General features: G+C 52.0%; 1 protein-coding gene across 7 annotated transcripts in view; it reads left to right on the top strand.

Annotated features, from left to right (window-relative positions):
• Positions 1–19,051, top strand: part of Slc43a2 (solute carrier family 43 member 2) — a 46,961-nt gene extending 27,910 nt beyond the window's left edge. For 5 of the 7 annotated variants that reach the window (XM_050128840.1, XM_050128843.1, XM_050128839.1 and 2 more), the window contains exons 7-15: positions 2,058–2,191; positions 2,275–2,477; positions 2,838–2,984; positions 6,098–6,236; positions 7,422–7,551; positions 10,931–11,004; positions 12,164–12,287; positions 12,668–15,793; positions 15,827–19,051. In XM_050128840.1, coding sequence (XP_049984797.1) covers positions 2,058–2,191; positions 2,275–2,477; positions 2,838–2,984; positions 6,098–6,236; positions 7,422–7,551; positions 10,931–11,004; positions 12,164–12,287; positions 12,668–12,829 — 1,113 coding nt within the window. In that variant the 3' untranslated portion in view covers positions 12,830–15,793; positions 15,827–19,051. Of the gene's footprint in view, positions 1–2,057; positions 2,192–2,274; positions 2,478–2,837; positions 2,985–6,097; positions 6,237–7,421; positions 7,552–10,930; positions 11,005–12,163; positions 12,288–12,667 lie in introns of all 7 variants that reach the window. The other 2 variants (XM_050128841.1, XM_050128845.1) reach the window with 2 other exon arrangements.
• The last annotated feature ends 1,653 nt before the right edge of the window (positions 19,052–20,704 follow it).

Below are 20,704 nucleotides of genomic sequence, written 5' to 3'. Positions count from 1 at the left end.
CCCCCCCCCCCCCCCGCCCAAGCCACTGCAGCCTCTCTGAAGAGAAATAATTATGGGCCTTAGGGATGGCCCCTCAACTGCCCCTCCCACCTGGACAGGATGCACCTGGCAACATATGAGCAAGAAAAGAAAACCGCTGGGCCTTCATGGGGAGGGCTTGAGTGTGTAGTGTGGCGTGTGACCACAGGCTGCCTGGGGAAGGGAAGGTAGGGTGAGTGAGCTGGCCGCTGGTCCTGGGAGTCTCCAGCCTGTTGATGTTGGGCCCACGCTCCCCATTAGCCAGAGTCTGCTGGCCGCCAAGTTGCTTCAGCTGTTTCCCTCCCAGGCAGGATTCTGAGCTGGTGGAAGTCACGTGGGATCAGGAAGAAGCCCGGGCTCACAATCTCCTAGGCTCAGGTCCCTCCCCTCTTGTGTTGTTCTGTCAGGGTGTCACCAGGGGCTTTGCCCTCCCGAAGCACTGGCATCAAGGCGAACCTAACTTTAGGGGTATGGGGTGAGATGAGAGGGAGCCACGGGTGTCGGCTGGGAAGCTGGGAATCCATGTGGTGGGTGGTAGGAATTGGCCAGCCATCCTGTGAACTTTCTCCTGCTCCTGGATGGTAGAGGAAGCAGAAGTTCCTCGTCTTCTGTATATACTTACATGCTGGGCTCCATCCTAGGGAGCTGGGCAGCTACAGGCTAGGACACTGAGGGGACCCTCATATTGGATCTGGGGAGAGCTGAGGATAATCATGACAGGTCTGGGGACCCAGACCTATAATCATAACTACTAAGGAAGCTGAGGCAGGACAGGATGGCAAGTTGGGCTACAAGGATGGCCTACTCGGGCTACAGAGCAAGTTCAAGGGCAACCTGGGCAAGGAAGTCAGGACTTGTCTCACGGGTTTTTGTTTGTTTATTTTTTGTTTTGTGGGTGTTTGCTTGTTTGAGAATGGGTTTCTTTGTGTAGCCTTGGAGCCTGTCCTGGATGTAGCTGTGTAGTCAAAGATGGCCTTGAACTCACAGAGGTCCGTTGGTCTCTGCCTCCCCCGCACTGGGATTAAAGGCAGGTGCCACCACTGCACCTCTTGTCTCACAGTTTTTCAAGGGCCAGAGTTAGCTTATTGGTAGAAACTTGGTCAGCACACAGGAGGCTCTAAGTTCGCTTCCTAGTTAACAAAAAAAAAAAAAAAATGATGATAGTCAATGCTAAAATGCACAGCAATCTGTCCTCCGTCAAGATCACCACTTACCCTGGACAACGCACCCTTTGTGAGTAGTGTCAAGGCCTGTCCCACGGAGCAGCTAAAGGGGCTGTGTCGGTCAGTCTCCTGAGTATCTTGAAGCACCTGCCATGTGTGTTCTTAAAGGCTAGAGAAACATCAGTGGATGAGGCTGCCAGACCCCTGTTCTTGGGGAACTGGACTGATAGTCGGTGAGCCCAGCAGCAGAAAGGCTAGGCTGCTTGTGGAAGCAGGGTATCAAATGTTCAAGACTCCATAGTGAGTTTGAGGCCAGCCAGGGCTACACGAGAACCTGTCTCAAAACAAAGAAGAAAAACCCCCAGGAGGAGAACAATCTCAGCCAGCTCTGTTCACTGTGACCCTATGAGACAGGCATGGCAGCGATAAAGTGGTCACTTCTTAAGATGGTGACATTTGTAGCCAGGGCTGTTAAACAGAGAAACCCTGTCTGGGGAAAAAAAATGATGGTGACATTTAGCCAGGCAGTGGTAGCTTATACCTTTAATCCCACCCAGCACTCGGGAGATGATCTCTGTGAGTCTAAGGCCATCCTGGCCTACAGAGTAGGTTCCCGGACAGCCAGGGCAACACAGAGAAACCAGGCCTCCAAAAATCAAAGCCAAAAAAAAAAAAAAAAAGTGACATTTGGTTCAAATTGGATTCCAGGGACAGAAAGGTTGGGATTAGCACAATACAGGGTTTCTGACAACTAAGCAGTGCAGACAATGGCAGCTCACAGGGTCGTTTGTGCCTTATCCTATAGCCCAGACAATGGCAGCTCCCAGCTGTCCCTGTCCCAACTGGCTTCCCACTGATACCTCTGTCCCCTGACAGCTCATCTATGATGCTGGTGCCTCCTTTATTGTCATCCTGGTGGTTTGGGCTGGCTGCTCTGGCCTGGTCTTCTTCAACTGTTTCTTCAACTGGCCCCTAGAGCCCTTCCCAGGACCAGAGGACATGGACTACTCGTAAGTCGGCCCGCTTTCTGTCCTACCCTCCTGCCAGCCAGGGTCCCAGCAGCACCAGCAAACTCCCTTCCTGTGGCCTCTAGGGTGAAGATTAAGTTCAGCTGGCTGGGCTTTGACCACAAGATCACAGGGAAGCAGTTCTACAAGCAGGTGACCACAGTGGGGCGCCGCCTGAGCGTGGGCAGCTCCATGAGGAGCGCCAAGGAACAAGCTGCGCTGCAGGAAGGTCACAAGCTGTGCCTGTCCACTGTCGACCTGGAGGTGAAGTGCCAGCCTGAGGCCGCAGGTATCCAGCACCTGACTCCGTGCTCTAGGTTGGCCCAAGAGATCCGTGGGGGCATCCTCATTTACACTGCGGGAGGAGCCCAGGGCCCGCTTGGTTGGGAATCACTGGCTGTGGATCTGTGGGTAACCCCTCACCAAATTCCTGTTCTGTCTCACAACGGGCAGAGGCACCACCTGTCCTGTTTTACACACACACACACAACCAGAGCTCAGGGAATCATCAACACCATGAGCCTCGCCATGGGCTTTGCCACCCTCACCTCCCACACAGTCAGCACGTTGGGCCTTCTTCCCTTCCCCAGGCTCTGGATGCTGGATGGGCCATGTTTCCTGGCCTGAGCCCCATGCCTTCTTCCCACAGCTGCCCCCTCGTTCATGCACAGTGTGTTCAGCCCCATCCTGCTGCTCAGCCTGGTCACCATGTGTGTCACACAGCTGCGGCTCATCTTCTACATGGGAGCCATGAACAGCATCCTTGAGTTCTTAGTCAGCGGTGACCAGAAGACAGGTAAGTGTCGTCCAGGCCTTGATGCGCATCCTCAGGGTAGGGCTATGCTCCTCACTCTCACCAACCAAGTGAAGCCCCAGCAGCCCAGCAGCCCCACCAGCAGGAGGTATTCTGTTGCGCTAGATCAGTCGGGCTGGGAAATCGCAGAGTCTGAGGCCCCGTCTGCTTGTCAGGGCTGTCTTCTTGCAGCCAGCCTGACTGTTCTTTCATGTCCCCATCAGGGTTTCCCCAGCTAAGGAGGGAGAGAACCGAAAAAGCTCCCTGTTTAGGGTGTGGGGTGTCTGTTTCCAGTGCCAGTGGGGAGGGCTCGGGGCTGTGTCTGTACTGAAAACACTGCCCAGAGGAGAAGACAGCAGCCTGCCCCACCCAGTCACATCCCGATCTGAAAGGACTGGCTTGGCACGTGAACAACCCAGGGGCTGAGGGAAGGACCTTTGTCCTGGCAGAGGACTCTGGGTCAGTGGGGGCCCATTCTAGGATCGGTGTCCCGCCCTGGGAACCAGGGAAAACAGCGGCTTCCCAGGAAGGAGTAGTCCAGCTGAGGCTTGTTCTCTCTGGAGGCAGAGCCGATAACCCACAGGAAGGCCCCGGCAGGTCTTCAGCTGACTAGGGGCTTTGCTTCACAGAGAAAGTCAGTACTTCCCCAGGGCCTGGATGACTCAGCCGCAGTCATCCTGAGCAAGCAGGACAAACACATTCGGCAAATCCTTCTTGCTGGCATTCTCACCAGCCTGCCACTTTCTTTTGTTGGCTAACTTGTTTTCACCGAGGGAAAGATAACGCATGCCTTGCAAGGAGCCAAATACCAGTTTTCCACAGGGACAGGAAGGCCTGCTTTCGCAGAGGGAAAAGCTCCAGGCACCTCCTGGATCCTCAGGAGGGAGAGAAAAGGGAAAGACACTGGATATAATGAGCAAAAAAATCATGATGGGGCGCAGTAATGGCCTCAGGGTCCTTATGGGAGAAAAAGACTTTCGGCTTTGCTTAGTTCAGTGGTAATTTCCTAACTTTATACCTTTGGTACCTGTTTTGTTTCGTTTTAAGATACGGGGTCTTGAATTGAAACGTGGCTCCCTTGACAGTGCTTTCTTAGCGTGAAGCCCATGGTTCTCCCAGTACCACATAAACGAGTGTGGTGGTAAACGCCTGTAATCAGCACTCCAAAGGTAGCAGCAGTAAGATCAGATGTTCAAAGTCATCTGAGGTTACAGAGCAAGTTGGAGGCCTGCCTGGGTTAACCAGCATGTATCTGGGTGGGTCTTGCTTGCTGCTTCGCCTAGGCTCTCTAGCCACCCTCCGACTTCAGGCTCCTGTAGCTGTAACTACCACACTGTGGGCCACCCTATGTGGTAAAAGACTTTTGTTTTTCTGAGATGTGGTAGCCTAGGCTGGCATGGAACTTTCTTGGTAGACCAGGTTGGCCTCACTGTAGGGGATTCTCCTGTCTCAGCCAAGCATGTGGTTTGCCATCACATCAGCTTAGCCTTCTGGTATTTCTCTTAGGCCTTTGGGTGGGACCGGTCGAGCAGGTGTCATGTGGCCCTCTGAGCACAGTTTTGAGGAGTTGGTCCTCTCCGTCCTCCGTGGGAGATGGGCTCGGTGTGAGGCTTGCATGGCAAGCACCTTAGCTGTTAAGACATCTCACTGGCCCTAATTTTCTTCCTTTCCATTCTGCTGGACATGGTGGCACAGCCCTTTAATCCCAGCATTTGAGAGCAGAGGCAGGTAGATATCTGAGTTCAAAGTCAGCTTGAGAACCCGAAGTACAGTGAGTTCCAGACCAGCCAGATCTAACTATGAGACCTTGACTTCAAAACAAAAAAAAAAGTCCCAGGAGGCAGAGGCAGGTGGATCACTGCCTTCTAGGACAGCCAAGGATACTTGGGCAAACCATGTCTAGAAAAACACAAAGATGGACGTCCTGATTCACTACCATAATCTCAGGTACTGGGCAGGCGAGGCAGGAAGACTGATTTTGAGGTTGGTCTGGCTTTACAGTGAGACCTTACCAAAAAGAAAAAAGAACAAAAGGTCAGCTTCAGGAAATAGAGGGACTCGGGAGAGGAGGTCTGAGCATGGTAGACGGGAGCTTTGTTCCCCCAGTCTCTGGCACCACATCCACAGGCCTGGCTCTGCTCAGAAGGGCGGCCTTGGGGTCGGGGAGCCAGTGAGGGAGAAGCCTGGCTGTCTAGGGAGAACGCTGGTGTCAGATGACCGTGACTGGCAAGGCTCCTTTGACCTTTCCTGCAGCGGCAGCGACAGAGCAGCATTCCCACAGGGCCACATGGTCAGACTCTGACTCTGCCAGGGCCTTCAGCACACCACTTCCCCGTCGTGGTGCCTGGCCAGGGCCACAGGCTGACTCACCAGCTGCCAGGAGGATGTCAGCTGGGCCTGGCTCCCTCACACCCAGCTCTGGAGCTGGAGTGGGCAAGGCCTTCATGGGCTGCTCTGGGGTCTCCTGGGAAGTGGAGTGTGTGGTGGGCCCGCCTCCTGTCTTTTTGTACTTCTACCTGTGACCTCTTCTTTCTGCTTTTCCACCTTTGCTCTCGCGATGAAGTGATGGCAACTGGTAAGCAGGGGGTTGTCAGGGGACCTTGCGACACTTCTCCCAGCTACTCTCTGTTCAGAGACTTCTCGCCTCAAATTTCAAACATCCCTCTTGACGAAACGGGTGGGGTGGGGGTGGAACATTTCGCGGTCAACTATTTTTTTGTCCCTCACTCCCTACAATTTTAAGTCTCTGTGAAGATGGGAAGCCCTGACGTCAGAGTCCCCGTGAATGGTGCCTTCCTGGTTTATTCTGGGGACAGAAAGGATGATCAGTCACATATAAAGCCCGGTCATGGGCATTGGTGATTTTGTGGTTTCCAAGTCAGAGTGACTTCCCGAAAGCTTGGTGTTGGGGAGGAATTTGTCATTGTGACATGCTGGGTTTCATTAGTTGTTACAGGGGAAACAGTAGAGGTTTGGAGCAGAAAAGTTGGCCACTGTTCTAGCTTCAATTTCAGAAGTTACAGTCCGTAGGTTCCCTTCAACCCACACTGACCAGGGGCTCCAAGGCAGACCTCTGAGAGCCTGGAGTGCCCATGACATGCCGTCTTTCTTCCCAGTTGCCCTCTATACATCCATCTTTGGTGCTCTCCAGCTGCTTTGCCTGCTGACAGCCCCTGTCATTGGCTACATCATGGACTGGAAGCTAAAGGAGTGTGAAGATACTTCTGAAGAGCCTGAGGAGAAAGACACCACTCAGTATGTAGGCCACAGCCCACTCTCGGCCCCCAGAGAAGGGCAGCGGGGCCATATTGCATGTTAGGAGGGGCGAGGGGTGCACTCGGGGCCCTGGCGTTCCCACCCTATGGAAATTCCCTGATGGGATGAAATGGGAGCCACTGAGGCAGATGAGAGCCGAGGGAAATCCAGGACCCTAGGTTTGGCATGAGCCACTGGCACGAACCGCACAAGGGGGCTACTATTTTAAAGCCACTTGCTGCTGGGGTTCATTGCTCTTACTTGAATTGTAAGCTACTCCAACCAAGTATGCTAATGATGTGCGGATTCTGAAGATTCAGCAAGGCTCGGGAGCCCTGCTTTATGGAAGGGCTGGGCTCTAAGATCAGAGGATGAGTTAAACGCTGTCTTCTACACTCCCATCACGTGATAGGCTGTTATTTATTGTATCAGGCACAATGCCAAGCACTGAACACACAGTGTCTCACTTCAGCTTCAGTACCATGATGCAACGTGTGTTAGTTAGTGTTGTACCCATTTTAGAGATGAGGGGACCGGGGAATAAGTGTCCACGTCTTCTTACAGAGGTGGTTAGTTAGGAAGTGGGGGGCCTGGGAATTGCTGCCCTCCTTTGCGCATTTGCCATCCGTTCTTGTGATTATCCTTGGGGTTTCGGTGTGGGTGGCGTGGCTGGAATCAGTAATAGTTAATCCACAAGGAAATAATTACAGAGGCTCTCTGTTATCTAGGTTAGGCCCCAGAGCCAAAGGGCTGTTTGCCATCCTGGTTCCATCTGCTGTGTATTTGCTTCCCCTCACCCCATCCTGCCCCCCAAGGGGAAACCAACTCACTCCCTTATTTGGCTTATTATCTGGCTTATTACCAGCTTCCTGCACGATACAGGTGCAGTGAGCCTTTGCTGCACCCTTGCTGGGGCACACTCTACTCCTCCCCCTCCCCGCCATCAGCTGAGCTCCCTGAGCAGGGGCACGGGGTGACGCTCTTCGTGATGCTCTTCTCTTCTTGGCTGAATCAGTCTCTGCTCAACTGAGAGCGCCCCCACTTCTGACCTAAGATGAGGCTGAGGTGTGGAACTTGCATTAGCCCACATCCTGGGATCCCCGAGACCTGACCTTCTGGGGAGGGTCCGCCTTTCTCCAGGGAACCTCACCCCCACCCCAAGTCCTGTGTGCTCTTTCTCCACAGAGGTGAAAAGAAGCAGAAACGAGACAGGCAGGTCCAGAAAATCACTAACGCCATGCGGGCCTTCGCCTTTACAAACGTGCTGCTGGTGGGCTTTGGGGTGACCTGCCTCATTCCTAGTTTGCCTCTACAGGTAGGTCTGAGGGATGGCACACAGACGGGGGATATTTAGAGGCTAAAATATGCACGTGACTTAATTAATTCAGTTTGGCCAGCGGTTAGTGTTTGCTGGCGGTACTCCCAGCAAACTGACTGAAGAGGAGGGACTCCTCTCCAAGAAGGCACACCTGTCCTTAGGCACCTTACCTGCCATGCCATGGGCAGCACCATCGTCTGTTTCCTGGAACTGTGTGGTTTTGTATTTTCTCAAACACTTGAAATTTGATGTCTAAAGAGGTTTGACCAATGCCGAGGGTGGTGGCATTGTAATCCCAGCCGTCTTAGTGGCAGAGACAACAATGTCCACGTGACTGTTATCCTAGAGAGAGTGACTGAGCCTGGCTGGGCGTAAGGATTCAAAGATTTACTTCCTTTGTACAAGATTTCTTTTGTCTTTTGAGACAGAGTCTTTCTGTGTAGCCTAGGCTGGCCTCAGACTCGATTCTCGTGCCTTCACCCTTCCAGTGCTGGGATCATAAGAACACACCACCACTTTTTGCCTTGCACAAGAAGTCTGAGTGTTCTGAAGCCTGACTTGCTAGCATTTGTAAGCCAAGTAGACTTTGTACCTACCTGGTCCCACCCTTTGGTCTGTGAAGACGTTCTAGGAGTCCATTTGGGCCCAGGTCCCACGTTTACAAGGTTGGGGGATGCACCTGATTGCTTCCCAGTGGGTGTAGCCCAAGTGCAGATATGTCTCATGCCAACTCTGGGAGGAAATGAAGAGGCTCTTTGTTTGCAAGGTGCCAGGTGTTGTTGAGCTACGTTGAGCACACAGGTGAGCACACCCACAGGTGCTGCCACACATACATGCTGGCACTGGGTGTGCAGACCAGAGTAAGCCGTGGGAGACTTGCACCAGTTCCGGGGGGAGGGGTAGACTCTGGCAGACCCCTGTCATGACCATCTTGTTCAGTCGAGGGACAATGCTCAGTTGCAGACAGTCATCTGCCTTTTGTTTCATTTGGTTCTCCTGGAAGGCCAGCTGTGAAAAGGCAGCAATGCAGGTGAAGGAAGAGACAGGGCTGTGTAAATTCACAGCTGCATAACCTTTCAAGTCTGCCAGGAGTAGTCCTGACCCTCCACCGCCCACAGTCCTGGGAGCAGGGCCTAGCTGCTAATGCAGGATGTCAGGGATGTATATGAAAGAAACAAAGGAGCGACACGGGGCTCTTTGGCGGCGGGCTAGTGCCTCTCAGGGGTCATTGACTAACAAGGCCTTCTCAGAGTTAGCTAGCAGGAAGAGGCCTTTTAAAACCTTTTGATAGAGGGCCTGGAGAGATGGCTCAGAGGTTAAGAACACTGACTGTTCTTCCAAAGGTCCTGAAGTCAATTCCCAGCAACTTCATGATGGTTCACGCCCATGTGTAATGGGATCTGGTGCCCAGAACAGTGTATACATAATAAATAAATAAATATTTAAAAAAAAAAACCACAAACCTGTGATAGAGATTTGCAAGGCAGATAAAGACAGCCATTAGGGCCAGTAGGGCCTGGATCACCAGGCAGGGAGACCTCTGGGAAAATTCTCACGTAAATGTAGATTCTTGGGGTTGAGTAAGGGGACCATAAGCCTTCATGCATTTGCCTGCAGTGCCCTTTATGGGAATACTCTCATTGTGGCTGGCAATGTACAATATATGGAAGATGCCTTCAGAATAACAGTAGTAATTCTGGTGAAGGAATTAGGGATTGATAAGCTTTGATCATTCATTGCCTTTGTTTTAAGACCATCAATTTAGTTTCTTATTTTGACATAGGGTTTCTCTGATTAATAGTCCTGGCTGTCCTGGAACTCTCTTTATAGACCAGGCTGGCCTCAAACTCACAGAGATCCGCCTGCCTCTGCCTCTCGAGTGCTGGGATTAAAGGTGTGTGCCACCATGCCTGGCTATTTTTCTCTTATTTTTTCTTTCTTTTTTTTAATTTTTTTAAAAAATGTTATTGGTATTCTGCCTGCATATATGTCTGTGTGAGGGTGTTGGATGCCCTAGAGGTGGAGTTACAAACAGATATGAGCTGCCATGTGGGTGCTGGGAATTGAACCTGGGTCCTCTGGAAGAACAGTCAGTGTTCTTAGTTGCTGAGCCATCTCTCCAACCCCACCTCTAGTTTCTTAGTTGTAAGTTTATATAATTTAATTTCTCACAATGACTGTTTAGCAGCTGGCTACAAAATTTATGCAAGGGCTGGAGAGATGGCTCAGTGGTTAGGAGCACTGGCTGCTCTTCCAAAGGTCCTGAGTTCAATTCCCAGCAACCACATGGTGGCTCAAAATTTATGCAAGGGTCATCAAGGTGGCTTAGCCGTGAAAGACTCCTCCTGCCAAGCCCCGTGACTTTGACCCTAGGACCCACATAGCAGGAGAACCAACTGAAAGTTGTCCTCTGACCTCCACACACATCGTGACACTTGCACACACGAAATAAATGAATGTAATTTTTTAAACAACAAAAGTTTAAAATTTCTCATTTTGTGTGTATAGGTGTGTTGCCTACACGTGTAATCCTGTGTACCAAGTGTGCGCCTGGTGCCGAGAGTGGCCGGAAGGCATCATGTCCCCTGGAACTTGAGTTGCAGAGAGTTGTGAGCCTCTGCGTGGGTGCTGGGAATTGAAGCAGGTCCTCTGGAAGAGCAGGCAGTGTTCTTGACGACTAAGTCATCTCTCTAATCCCAATGTAATTTTTAAAATTACAAAAATGAGGACCTGAAGAGATGGTTCACTGGTTAAGAGCAGTGGGTAAGCTTGTGCAAGGACCTGGGTTTGGTTCACAACTGTCTGTGACTCCAGTTTCAAGGGATCTGTTACCTTCTTCTGGACTCTGGCACCAGGTACACACATAGTGTGTGCACGTATATGCAGGCTAAACACTGATACACATAAAAAAATTAAGTATACATGCATACATATATACACATAAAATATTTGATTTTATTTATATAGGGAGGGGCAGGCCTGTGATTGCCAGGCTGTGAGTGTTAATTTTTTTTTAAGTATTACAAAAAAGTGTTATCAAAGGCCAGGCATAGTGATGCATGACTTTAATCCAGCATTGTGGAGGCAGTGGCAAGCATATTTTTGTTAGTTCGAGGCCAGCCTGGTCTATATGGAGAGGCCTAAGACAGCCAGGGATATGAGACCTTGTCTTCAAAACAAAACCAGGAAAAAAAAAAGAAAGAAAGAAAGAAAAGAGAAAAGAAAAGAAAAAAAAAGCACTCTGCTCTAGAGAGCTGGTAGCAGCCAACCCAGATGGCCCTGGTTCCTGTGCCTGAGTCCCCAGGAGCCAGAGGGAAGGACAGAGGGTCCCTAGGGGTCTCCTGCTCATGTTCTTCTCCCTCCTTCCCTCCCTCAGATCTTCTCCTTCGTCCTGCACACAATTGTGCGAGGATTCATCCACTCTGCAGTAGGGGGCCTATATGCTGCTGTGTAAGTCCTGGAACCTCTGGGTGGTGTGGTGGCCCTGACCCAAGGGAACTGCTGCCGCCATGGAGACCCTGAAACTGGCCTGTCCTCCCCTTCTGGCATGTTTCATCTTGTATCAGGGGACAAGTACTAGGGTTTCTGCTGTCCTGTCAGTAAAGACCACCATACCTACTGACAGTAGGTGGGTCAGTAGGCAGCAGTTGGGTAACCACAAGCCATGGCATTTAACACTAAGTCAGTCTCTCAGCTGGGGTCAGGGCCCCAGGGCTGGCTGTTCAGCTGAGTGCTGGCACTGTCCCTGGCTGCCCACTGGGGCAGGGTTGGGTTCTGGCTGCCTGAAGCTAAATACTGAAGCGTAAATAGTCCTCAGTAGGGGCAGCAATATGGATAACTGGTCTCAGAAGAACTGGGCTGGCCTCACCCAGGGCCTGAAGGACCTATTTGCTGGCCACAATCTCCTTGAACCCTGCCTACAGTGACACCTACATCTTTTCCAAGAAGCTAGATAGCTGTTCCTCCTCCTTCTGCCCAGGGCTTGGCCCACGAATTTAAACCCGAGTTCTATCATCCACCGTCTGTGACCATGCAAGCAGCTTGTTCTTGACCAGGGCTCCCTCGTATCTCAGGGACAATGGAGCCTAATGTTCCCCAATATTAAGCCGAGGACTCCTTCCCTCTTTGAGTAGCATCTTACAGGGGTTATTCCAGGTCTGCCTGTCCCCCGCCTTGTCTGCCCCCCCACCCAGGCTTGGAGGAAGTTGTGGCTGCCCTGGCAGGGTGTGAGGGAGTCGGGCAAGAGTGGTGATGCTGAGTTTCCGTTATTGCGCAATGTTCTTGGAGGGGGGTACAGCAGAGCCAGGCTCAGCCTCCAACCTGCTTCCTGGGATCATTTCCCAAGCCGCAGACTCTGCTGGCACCACGCTTTCCACTCTGCTCAGCCCTACACCCCCTTGCTGAGGGCACATCTGAGGATGGGGTATGGGAGAGGTGGGAGAGGCTTTCTTTAGAGTCTGAAGTTCAGGGGCCTGCACCCAACTATCGTGAGGCTGGTCTTGCCTCTTCTCACAGGCACCCCAGTTACCAGCATACCTGAACCAAGCCAATGAGAGATTTGGGGAGCCTGTGAAGGTGCCGTCTGTGACAGGTCTCGTTGCCCCAACAGGTACCCGTCCACGCAGTTCGGTAGCCTCACGGGACTGCAGTCTCTAGTCAGCGCGCTCTTTGCCCTCCTGCATCAGCCGTTGTTTCTGGCCATGATGGGTCCTCTTGGAGGAGATCCTCTGTGGGTAAGGAGTAGGGGTGTCTCCCCTTCTGCTCCTGGGAAAGTAGGGCCCTAGGACAAGCGGCAGTGTGGGAACTTTGGACAGGCAGGAGAAAAATGGCCTCTCTGGACCTGATTCTGGGGTGCATCCTTGGCTTTCCCCCCCAAAGACCAGCATACTAATCCAGATATTGTGAGTTGTCCCAACCCCAGCCCAATCCCCGAAGGCTGTTGAGTGGCCCGTGGAGGACTGGGGGATTTAGATGCTGGAATGTGGGTTGACAGCCCTGGAACCTCTCCCAGCCTAGCGTTTAATTTTCACCCTTTCCTCACCTGTGCGTGTGGGAGGGCGCTCCCCTGTGGTGAATACAGCTCCTTACCCCAGCCCACTCCCCACTCTCCCAGGTGAACGTGGGTCTACTTGCCGTGAGCATGCTAGGCTTCTGCCTGCCCCTTTACCTGATTTGCTACCGGCGCCAGCTGGAGAGGCAGCTTCAACAGAAGCGGGAAGACAGCAAGCTGTTCCTTAAGGTCAATGGCTCAAACAACCGGGAAGCTTTCGTGTAGTGCCCATCACGTCAGCCATGGTCGACTGCCTGTACTTCAGTGACTGACCGCTGTCATCTCCCCGCCCCAGAGGATCCCATGTGCTCCCTGGATCCTGCCCTTCACCATGCCGGAGCCCCATACTTCCTCACAAAGCCCTGGCCCTGCTGTGGAGTGCTGGTGTGGAAGGACGGGAGAGGGTCCAGACAAATGAACCTCCCACTGCCAGAAACTGGGCTGGCCTGGCCTAGCTGTCACCCCAGGAGCTCTGGGGTCTTGGATCTCCATGGGGCCTGTACCTGGAGCCAAGGAGAGCCCCCAGTAAGCAGGCTCTCCCTCACTGATATGGATTCTGCCTCTTGCCAAAGCAGAGGGGTCTACCATCCTCTACCCACACTACCTGTCCCTGAGCTGCATGCCCACCAGCCACGCCTACCTGAGGACAAAGGCTTGCACTGTCTGCACTCCCCTGGCCTGGCCTTTTACCTCCCCTGACCAGTCTGTGGCTGCCTGAGGAAGGAAGGACCCGCTTCCTGTTGTTGGTGCTAACCCCTTTGTAATCCCAATGCTCCCCCACCCTCTACCCCCCCCCCCCAGTGGCTAGTCCCTGGCCTGTCTTTTTCTTGAAGGCCTATGGAGATACCCCACCCCCACCCCCCGCGCCCTGCCTCAGTTTGGGGAAGGGATGAAGGACCGAATAGTTAACAAAGCCTCAGGAATCCTGGGCAAGGCTTATTCCTTACACTGGGGAATACATTTCTACTGCTGCCCTTGTTCCAGCCTGCAACCTGAAGGGAGCTAAGGGGACATCACAAGGGAAGGTCACCCTTCCACCCACACACAGCTGTTTTTCTGGGGTGGAAATAAGGCAGTGACTGACAGACATGGAGAGCCAGGCCTAGCAAGTAACAGGGGTGTGTGTTTGTGTGTGGGTGTGGGTGTGTGTACATGTGCATATGTGGTAGAGGGCACCCCCAGGGGCTGCTTTTATGAGAGTGGACCAGACCAGAAGCCAGCCAGGCTGGCAGCAGGCTCAAGATGGGAGAATCAACCTTGCTTTAGGATGGGGACCTTGTATGTGGCCGTGTGGTCACAGTGCCCCCTGCTGGCAGACTCTTAACAGGGCACTGGAGCTGTTTGTGTGGGGAAAGCCTAGCTGGCCTGCCTGGCTCAATAACCCAATTACCTTGACAGCCCCTAGAGACCCTGTCTGAGACTTCTTGGGGTGCCAAGAAGGGTGAATTAGTTTTTTTTAAAGTCTCTTGTCTTCTTTTAAGTTGCATCAGAATTCTTATGAAGCAATAAATCCATTTTCCTGTTGGTAACGGAGGTCACGTATCAAGTGACTACTATATGTGCCCGATTTAAAATTGAGAGGGGAAGGCAGGACAAGAGGGTCTGCCAGTGAGAATAATAAAGTCATGAGGCAGTGGCACATGCTTTAATCCCAGCACTTGGAGAGCTGAAGCAGGCAGTTTGAGGCCAGCCTGGTCTACATGGAAAGTTAGGGGCTGCATGGTGAGACTCTACAGATATTCTGCTAGCTACAAACCCAGTTGCACCCGGGTGCTCTGTCCTGAGTGATGTGTCCAGAGAGGGGCACGGGCAAAGAAAAGCCCTGATTACCCCATACTCCGGGCAAACAGGGCTGTGGAGAAGTGTGGGCTCTCCCCTCTGCTGTTGGTTCTAACAGGGCAGGCCAACCCAGCAGCCTTAGTCGCTACTGTTTTCTGTCAACTCATAACCCCAAGGGTTCTTATGTGGTAACTTCAGGAGAGCCATAGACTAAATTGCTTCAGGGTGGACTGAGGGCAGTCACAGACGAGACAACACCAGGCCGAGTCTGGGGCTCTGTAGCAAGAGTGGACTGAAGTCTTGGCTCCAGTCCATTCAAACATTAAAGTCATTACCCCCACAACAGTGAGCTGCTGGGAGCCCTTCTGTGGGTTCTCGTGGTTCGGTGGTAGAGCTCACTCTTCGTATTGACAAGGCCTTAGGTTCTGTTTCTCAAAAGAACGGGATCAGCATTTTCCAGAAACACCTCCCAGAGCACTGCTTTGTGACACCTCACTGGTTGTCTTTTGGAAAGCGTCTAGTCAGAGGTCGAGTGTGCAGAGTTGGGGTGCCCACAGCATCTCCCCTGTGTTTATGGACATTGCAGCTGTCTAAGAAGGGGTTGTAGCATCTGTGGGGTGGCAAGTCTGTGAGTTGGAGGCCAGTCGGCTAGTCAGGACTACACAATGAGACCCTGTCTTTTTGTTTTGTTTTTTTTTGTTTTTCGAGACAGGGTTTCTCTGTAGTTTTGGAGCCTGTCCTGGAACTAGCTCTTGTAGATCAGGCTGGCCTCGAACTCACAGCAATCCGCCTGCCTCTGCCACCCAAGTGCTGGGATTAAAGGCGTGCGCCACCACTGCCTGGCGAGATCCTGTCTTTAAAAAAAAAAGTTTTTTATTTTAAAAAACGAAACCGCACAGTGTTTACAAGGATGTGAGGAAAACTAATTTTTACACATTGCTCTTGGAATGGTATGGCTATGGAAATGTGATACAGGCCTATAATGCCAGGATCAGGAGGCAAAGGGTGACATGTTTCAGCCTGAGCTGTAACCGTGCTTCACACACAAGGTGACATGCAGCTCAGTGGTGGATGACTAATCAATCAATCATAGGAGCCATGCCCTTCCTGCGGGTGTGACACAGCGGTCACTCGCAGAAGGTCCTGGAATGTTAGGATTGTAGGCTCCAGGGCAGGGTGAGGATGTAGCTCAATTGGTAGCATGTTTGCCTAGCTTACACAGAAGTCCTGGGCTTCATGCCCAGCCCCAAATAAAACTGGGCATGGTGGCACATGCCTCTTATCCCAGTGAATGGGAGGTGGTGACATCAGGATCAGGAGTCGAAGTTATCTTTGGTCACATAGTAAGTTCGAAGCCAGCCTGGGGTTCAGTAGATCCCATCTTCTAAAAAACAAAACAGCTGGATGGTGGTGTCGCACGCCTTTAATCCCAGCACTCAGGAGGTTGAGGCAGGTGGATCTCTGAGTTTGAGACCAGCCTGGTCTACAAAGTGAGTTCCAGGACATGCTCCAAAGCTACACAGAGAAGCCTGCCTCAATAAATAAATAAATAAATAAATAAGCTGGGAGGTGGTGGCGCATACCTTTAATCCCAGCAATCAAGAGGTAGAGGCAGGCAGACCTTTGTGAGTTAAGGCCAGCCTGATCTACATAGTTCCAGGACAGCCTGCTTTACAGAGTGAGCTTCAGGACAGCCAAGGCTGCACACAGAAACCTTTTTTAGGACGGAAAAAAAAAAAAAAAAAAAAAAACTGTTGGCTGCGGGCCTCACTTGTGTCTTGGTTTGGTTCTGGTACCTCCCAGAGGTTCGGATGCACAAGGAAGGAGGACATTAGCTTGAGAGAATGCTGACTGACAAAGCCTTCCCTGCTAGGGACATGCTGAGGTTGCTTAGACATGACCTGTGCTGTCCCCAACAACACTGAAGGGCCACACCTTTTGAGCATGACAATTTGAGGGAATATCCTAGGATCTAGAAACTAGACATTTGGATGGAAAAGAGCCCAGATTCAACGTTGCTTGAGGATCAGAGGTGTCAGCCGGCAGCAGGGAACAGAGGTGTGGCAAACCAGATGAGCTGGGAACTCCCTGGTCAATGGCCATTCTGCCCTGACTTGGCACAAAGTCAACGTTTTCCTAGTGTCTTTGAATCATGGTAGCAGCCTGTAGTGGAGCAGACACTTAGAGAAACAGTCCCAGAGAGGAAGAGTAACTGGCTCACAGTGTAACAGCGAAAACTCTCACGTGGGTATCAGTTGCTAAAGCAGCCAAGGCCCTCTAGGCCGGAAGCAACAGCCCAAGGGTTGCCAGGCTTCCAATAGAGCAGCAAAACCCAAGGGAGGTGGGGCGCAAGCTCAGGATGGTCTCCGTGTGCTGGGGTCAAAACTTTCTCAGATATGGGGCAAGCTGTTTGCACAAGGGTCCTTTGGATCATGGAGGCTGATGGGTACTTGGAGGAATAATTCCCTGATCACTTCACCCTCAAGAGAGGTACCCTGAGATAGGGACAGAACCACAGGCTAGACATAGGCAGAGGCCTCTTCATCTCTTCCCTTGTCCTGCAAGCTCTGGGGGTGGAAGGAGCAGGAAGTGACACCTGGCCTTGTGGTTTCATTTGGTGAGGACAGAGCCAGTCTTGCTCTTCTGGAAGCCCTTACTTTGTGGTCTAGGCACTCCCTTGTCAAGAATAGTTTCCCCTGGGCCTGTGCTCTCCTCTCTCGCTGCTAGGGCCTATTCACAGCTGCCTCCAACCTTAAGGTCAAAGACAAGGCCCTTGGGGGCTGCTTTCCGTGTTTTGTACCCCATGCCTACCTCCAGAAGTCCTGGTCAAAATTTGTACATAGCCAGGCAGGCAATAGTAATATATACCTTTAACCCCAGCACTTGGGAGGCAGAGGCAGGCAGATCTCTGAGTTCAAGGTTAGTCTGGTCTACAAAACGAGTTCCAGGACAGCCAGGACTACACAGAGAAACCCTGTCTCGAAAAACCGAAGAGACATGGTCTTGTACATCTTGTACATCCTAGGCTGTCTAAGGGACTGGCCTAGGCCCCATGTGCACTGATAATGGGCCAAGGGACACATACCCAGTATTGCATTCGTGTGGAAAGAACTATCCCAGACGGCAGCACAAACACCTTCAGCTAAGTAGAGTCGTGGGAGTCTCTTTGTTTTGCTTTGATGCAGGATCCCACTTGTCTCAAGCTGGCTTTGTCCTGGCCATCTTCCTGCCTCAGCCTCCTGAGTGCTTGGGATTGTAGGTGTACCCTGTGTACCCTGGTGTGCCCTGCTCAGTGAGATGATCTGTTGTACTTTCCTGTCAGCCTGTGTGAACCTAGGCGGATGACGGGGACAAGCTTATGCCAGCCTGTGGTTAGGTATGCTACTCAGAGCTCTGCAGCTGTCCCCACAGAGCCAGGCTATGAAGGGCACTAAGATAGGTTCCCAGGGCTTTGAGGCAGTGAGGTTCCTTATCAGTACAAGTTACCAGGGCCCAACCTAAGTGCACTGACTACTGCTCTTACACACAGACCAATGCCCGTGAGGATAAAAGTCCCCGAGTAGTTCAGGGGGACTGGCTTATCCTTGGGCTGTACCCTTCCTGGGTCACGGTGAGACTGTATCCCATGCTCTAACTCATCCTGAGTCCTAGGGTGTGGTCAGAGTCTCCTGAGTGTTCAGGAGTCAGTATCCTCTGAGGAAGACATCGTGGCCCTGCCAGCACAGCCACCATCTGTGCTCCTTGGTCCCTGCAGTGAGTCATTCTTACATGGACAGATCCAAGACAGGACCAGGGGTCACTTCTTAACCTTGAGTGTTCTCCGAGGGAAGCTCAGAGGTTAGCAGCCACACGTCATTTTCAGGGAAAGCTCAGGTGTCCCTTCCTCCAGTGAAAGGGATGCATCTGTCTCCTCACAGATTGGCTCAGGGGACCTGTTGCTAAATCCCATGAGCACAGTGTGTAGCATGATACCGAAACTCAACTTTGAGGGACCCTATCCCTCCTATGACAGGACACTGGTAAAGTCAGTACCACTGATCTCGGTCCCCTCAGGACGTGTCCTACAATGGAGTTTTAAGTTCTCCCCTTCCCCACTTTTCCATTTTGTCTTTCACACTTTGGTAAGAGGCTTGGCCAAAGAGTTTTGGGGTCAAAGTCCCAGCCCTGGAGTGGCCCTTCCATACCAGCTTTGTGAATGACTTCTTGGCTGGGCCGTGTGTGTGTGTGTGTGTGTGTGTGTGTGTGTGTGTGTGTGTGCGCGCGCGTGCCTGTGTGCTGGCCTGAGATGTTGTGGTGTCCCTGTGTCAAGAGAGATGTGTTGGGGTGTCTGTGTGCTGTAACACCTGCGTGTGTGTGTGTGTGTGTTCTGAGGTGTTCTGGTGTGTCTGAGTACATGTGTAGGGGTGCCTGTGTGCTGTAACACCTGGAGGCAGAGGAAGGAAAGAAAGGCCCATTGCGCCCCTTTCTGTTACTAGGAGCATCTAGGCAGGTCAGAATCCAGGCCGGGATGTGAGGCCTGAAGGTGTGTTCTTCCATTCACCAGGGTCACAGAGTGTCACTGATACCTCAGCAGCTGACCTTGGCTCTTCCCTGGCTCTTTACTCTTCCTAGCCCTCAACATCCTCCTTGGCACACAGTAAGCACTTAATAAATGTATGCTGAGATGACTGAGGATTCCTGTGGCTCCCATGTCTCTCCCTGCTGGGATGGCACCACCCTTGCTCAGACTCCCTACCGGTAGCTTGTGAGGGAGGGGCCCCGAAGTCCAGGAGAGGGGGCAGTCAGAGGGATGGGTGGGCAGAGATGCTAGGAGGTGAGGCTGCAAACTTGGAAGCCCGGCTGTGCCCCCTGCCCCTGCTTTGTGTTGTCATCACCCCCACCCCCACCCCGCTCTGGATGGAGGCAGCAGGGACGTCTCTTTCTCCAGGATAAGCAGAGCCACAGCATAAGCTCTGTGGCCAGGCAGGAGCAGCTTGATTTTGACCTCGACCTTAAGGAGGAACCAAGACGTGGAGACTGTCCCCCACATAGAGAGACAACCAGTTCCTGTCAGGTGGAGATGCGCCCCATGGGGCCAGATCTTCTGATATTTTTTTCCCCCTGAGAAGCTAGGAATCTCGAGTTTTACATAAAATATCGTCCTTTTCAAATGTTAGCTCAAAATGAGTTTTTAAAGAAAAATATCACAGCTGCTCGGCTCTGTTTTAACCCTGTAGCAGCCAGGGAAAGGAGAGGGCGTGGTGAAGGGTCCCCCCTGCCTCATGGGACACCGAGTCTCCTTCCTGCCCGTCCTACAAGGCTCAGCACAGACGCTGCCTCCCTCCAGCACAAGGGTTGGTTTGTTTGTCTTATTTTTTAATTGCTTCTATTTATTTTGGTCTCTCCCAGTCTGGATCATAACGAATGCTGTTCAAAGACAGTAAATGGGTTAAACACAAAGTCCCTATTTAGTGACAGGGAATTGTCAGGGGTACTCAGCAGCTTGCCCTCAAGTCTGCCGACGCCTGCGCCTGAGAGGATCAGCTGGGCAGCTAGAGTCATGGATAATAGGGGTTATTTTAATTTTGTCTTTTTTTTTTTTTTTTTGTAGTACTGGGGACAGAACTCAGGGCTTCAAGCCCACTAAGAACCTCCACCGAGTCCCACCTGCAGCTCGGTCTGCTCTTTGTTCAGTGTCTGTCTACACCAGAATGAATGTTCCTTGAGAGCTGGCATGAGCCCTGTTTTGGTCATCACTACACCTCCAGGGACTCAGATGGCTTGGTGTGAAATAGCTGCCCAAGTTTTAAAAAGACAGAGCCAGGCATGGCAGTGTCTCCCTGTGATCTAGCAGCTGAGGCGGGAGGAGTGGGTTGGAGGGTAGTGACTGAAGCTAGCGTGGGCTACAGAGGGAGGGCCTTGTTTTAAGCCAGAGAAAGGAGCGGGGGAAACAGGCTAGCCTACCAGCACAGCCTATGCCCTGTAGCCAGCTAGGCAGAGGCAGGGTGGAAAATGGAAACAATGAAACACAGTCTCCCTGAGATACGCAGAGATGGGTTACAGGTGTGGCTGTAACTGAGGCGGTAAAACAAGGGTCAGCCAGCGAGGGGAGACTGCAGGGCTGAGCCATGAGATCCAGAGACACAAGGATGAAGGACAGGGCATAGTGGGAGGGAGGGCACAAAGAAGACAGTTGCAAAGAGAAGATAAAAGAAACATAGGCTGACTGTGAGTTCGAGGCCAGCCTGGTCTACAAGAGCTAGTTCCAGGATAGGCTCCAAAGCTACAGAGAAACCCTGTCTCAAAAAAAAAAAAAAAAAAAAAAAAAAAACAAAAAAACAA

Source organism: Alexandromys fortis, unplaced genomic scaffold (genome assembly GCF_014885135.2).
Source record: "Alexandromys fortis isolate MF-2015 unplaced genomic scaffold, M_Fortis_MF-2015_v1.1 scaffold_80, whole genome shotgun sequence".
NCBI lineage: Eukaryota > Metazoa > Chordata > Mammalia > Rodentia > Cricetidae > Alexandromys > Alexandromys fortis.
Note: the sequence above shows the minus strand (reverse complement) of the source record. Positions and strands in the feature narration are given on the sequence as shown.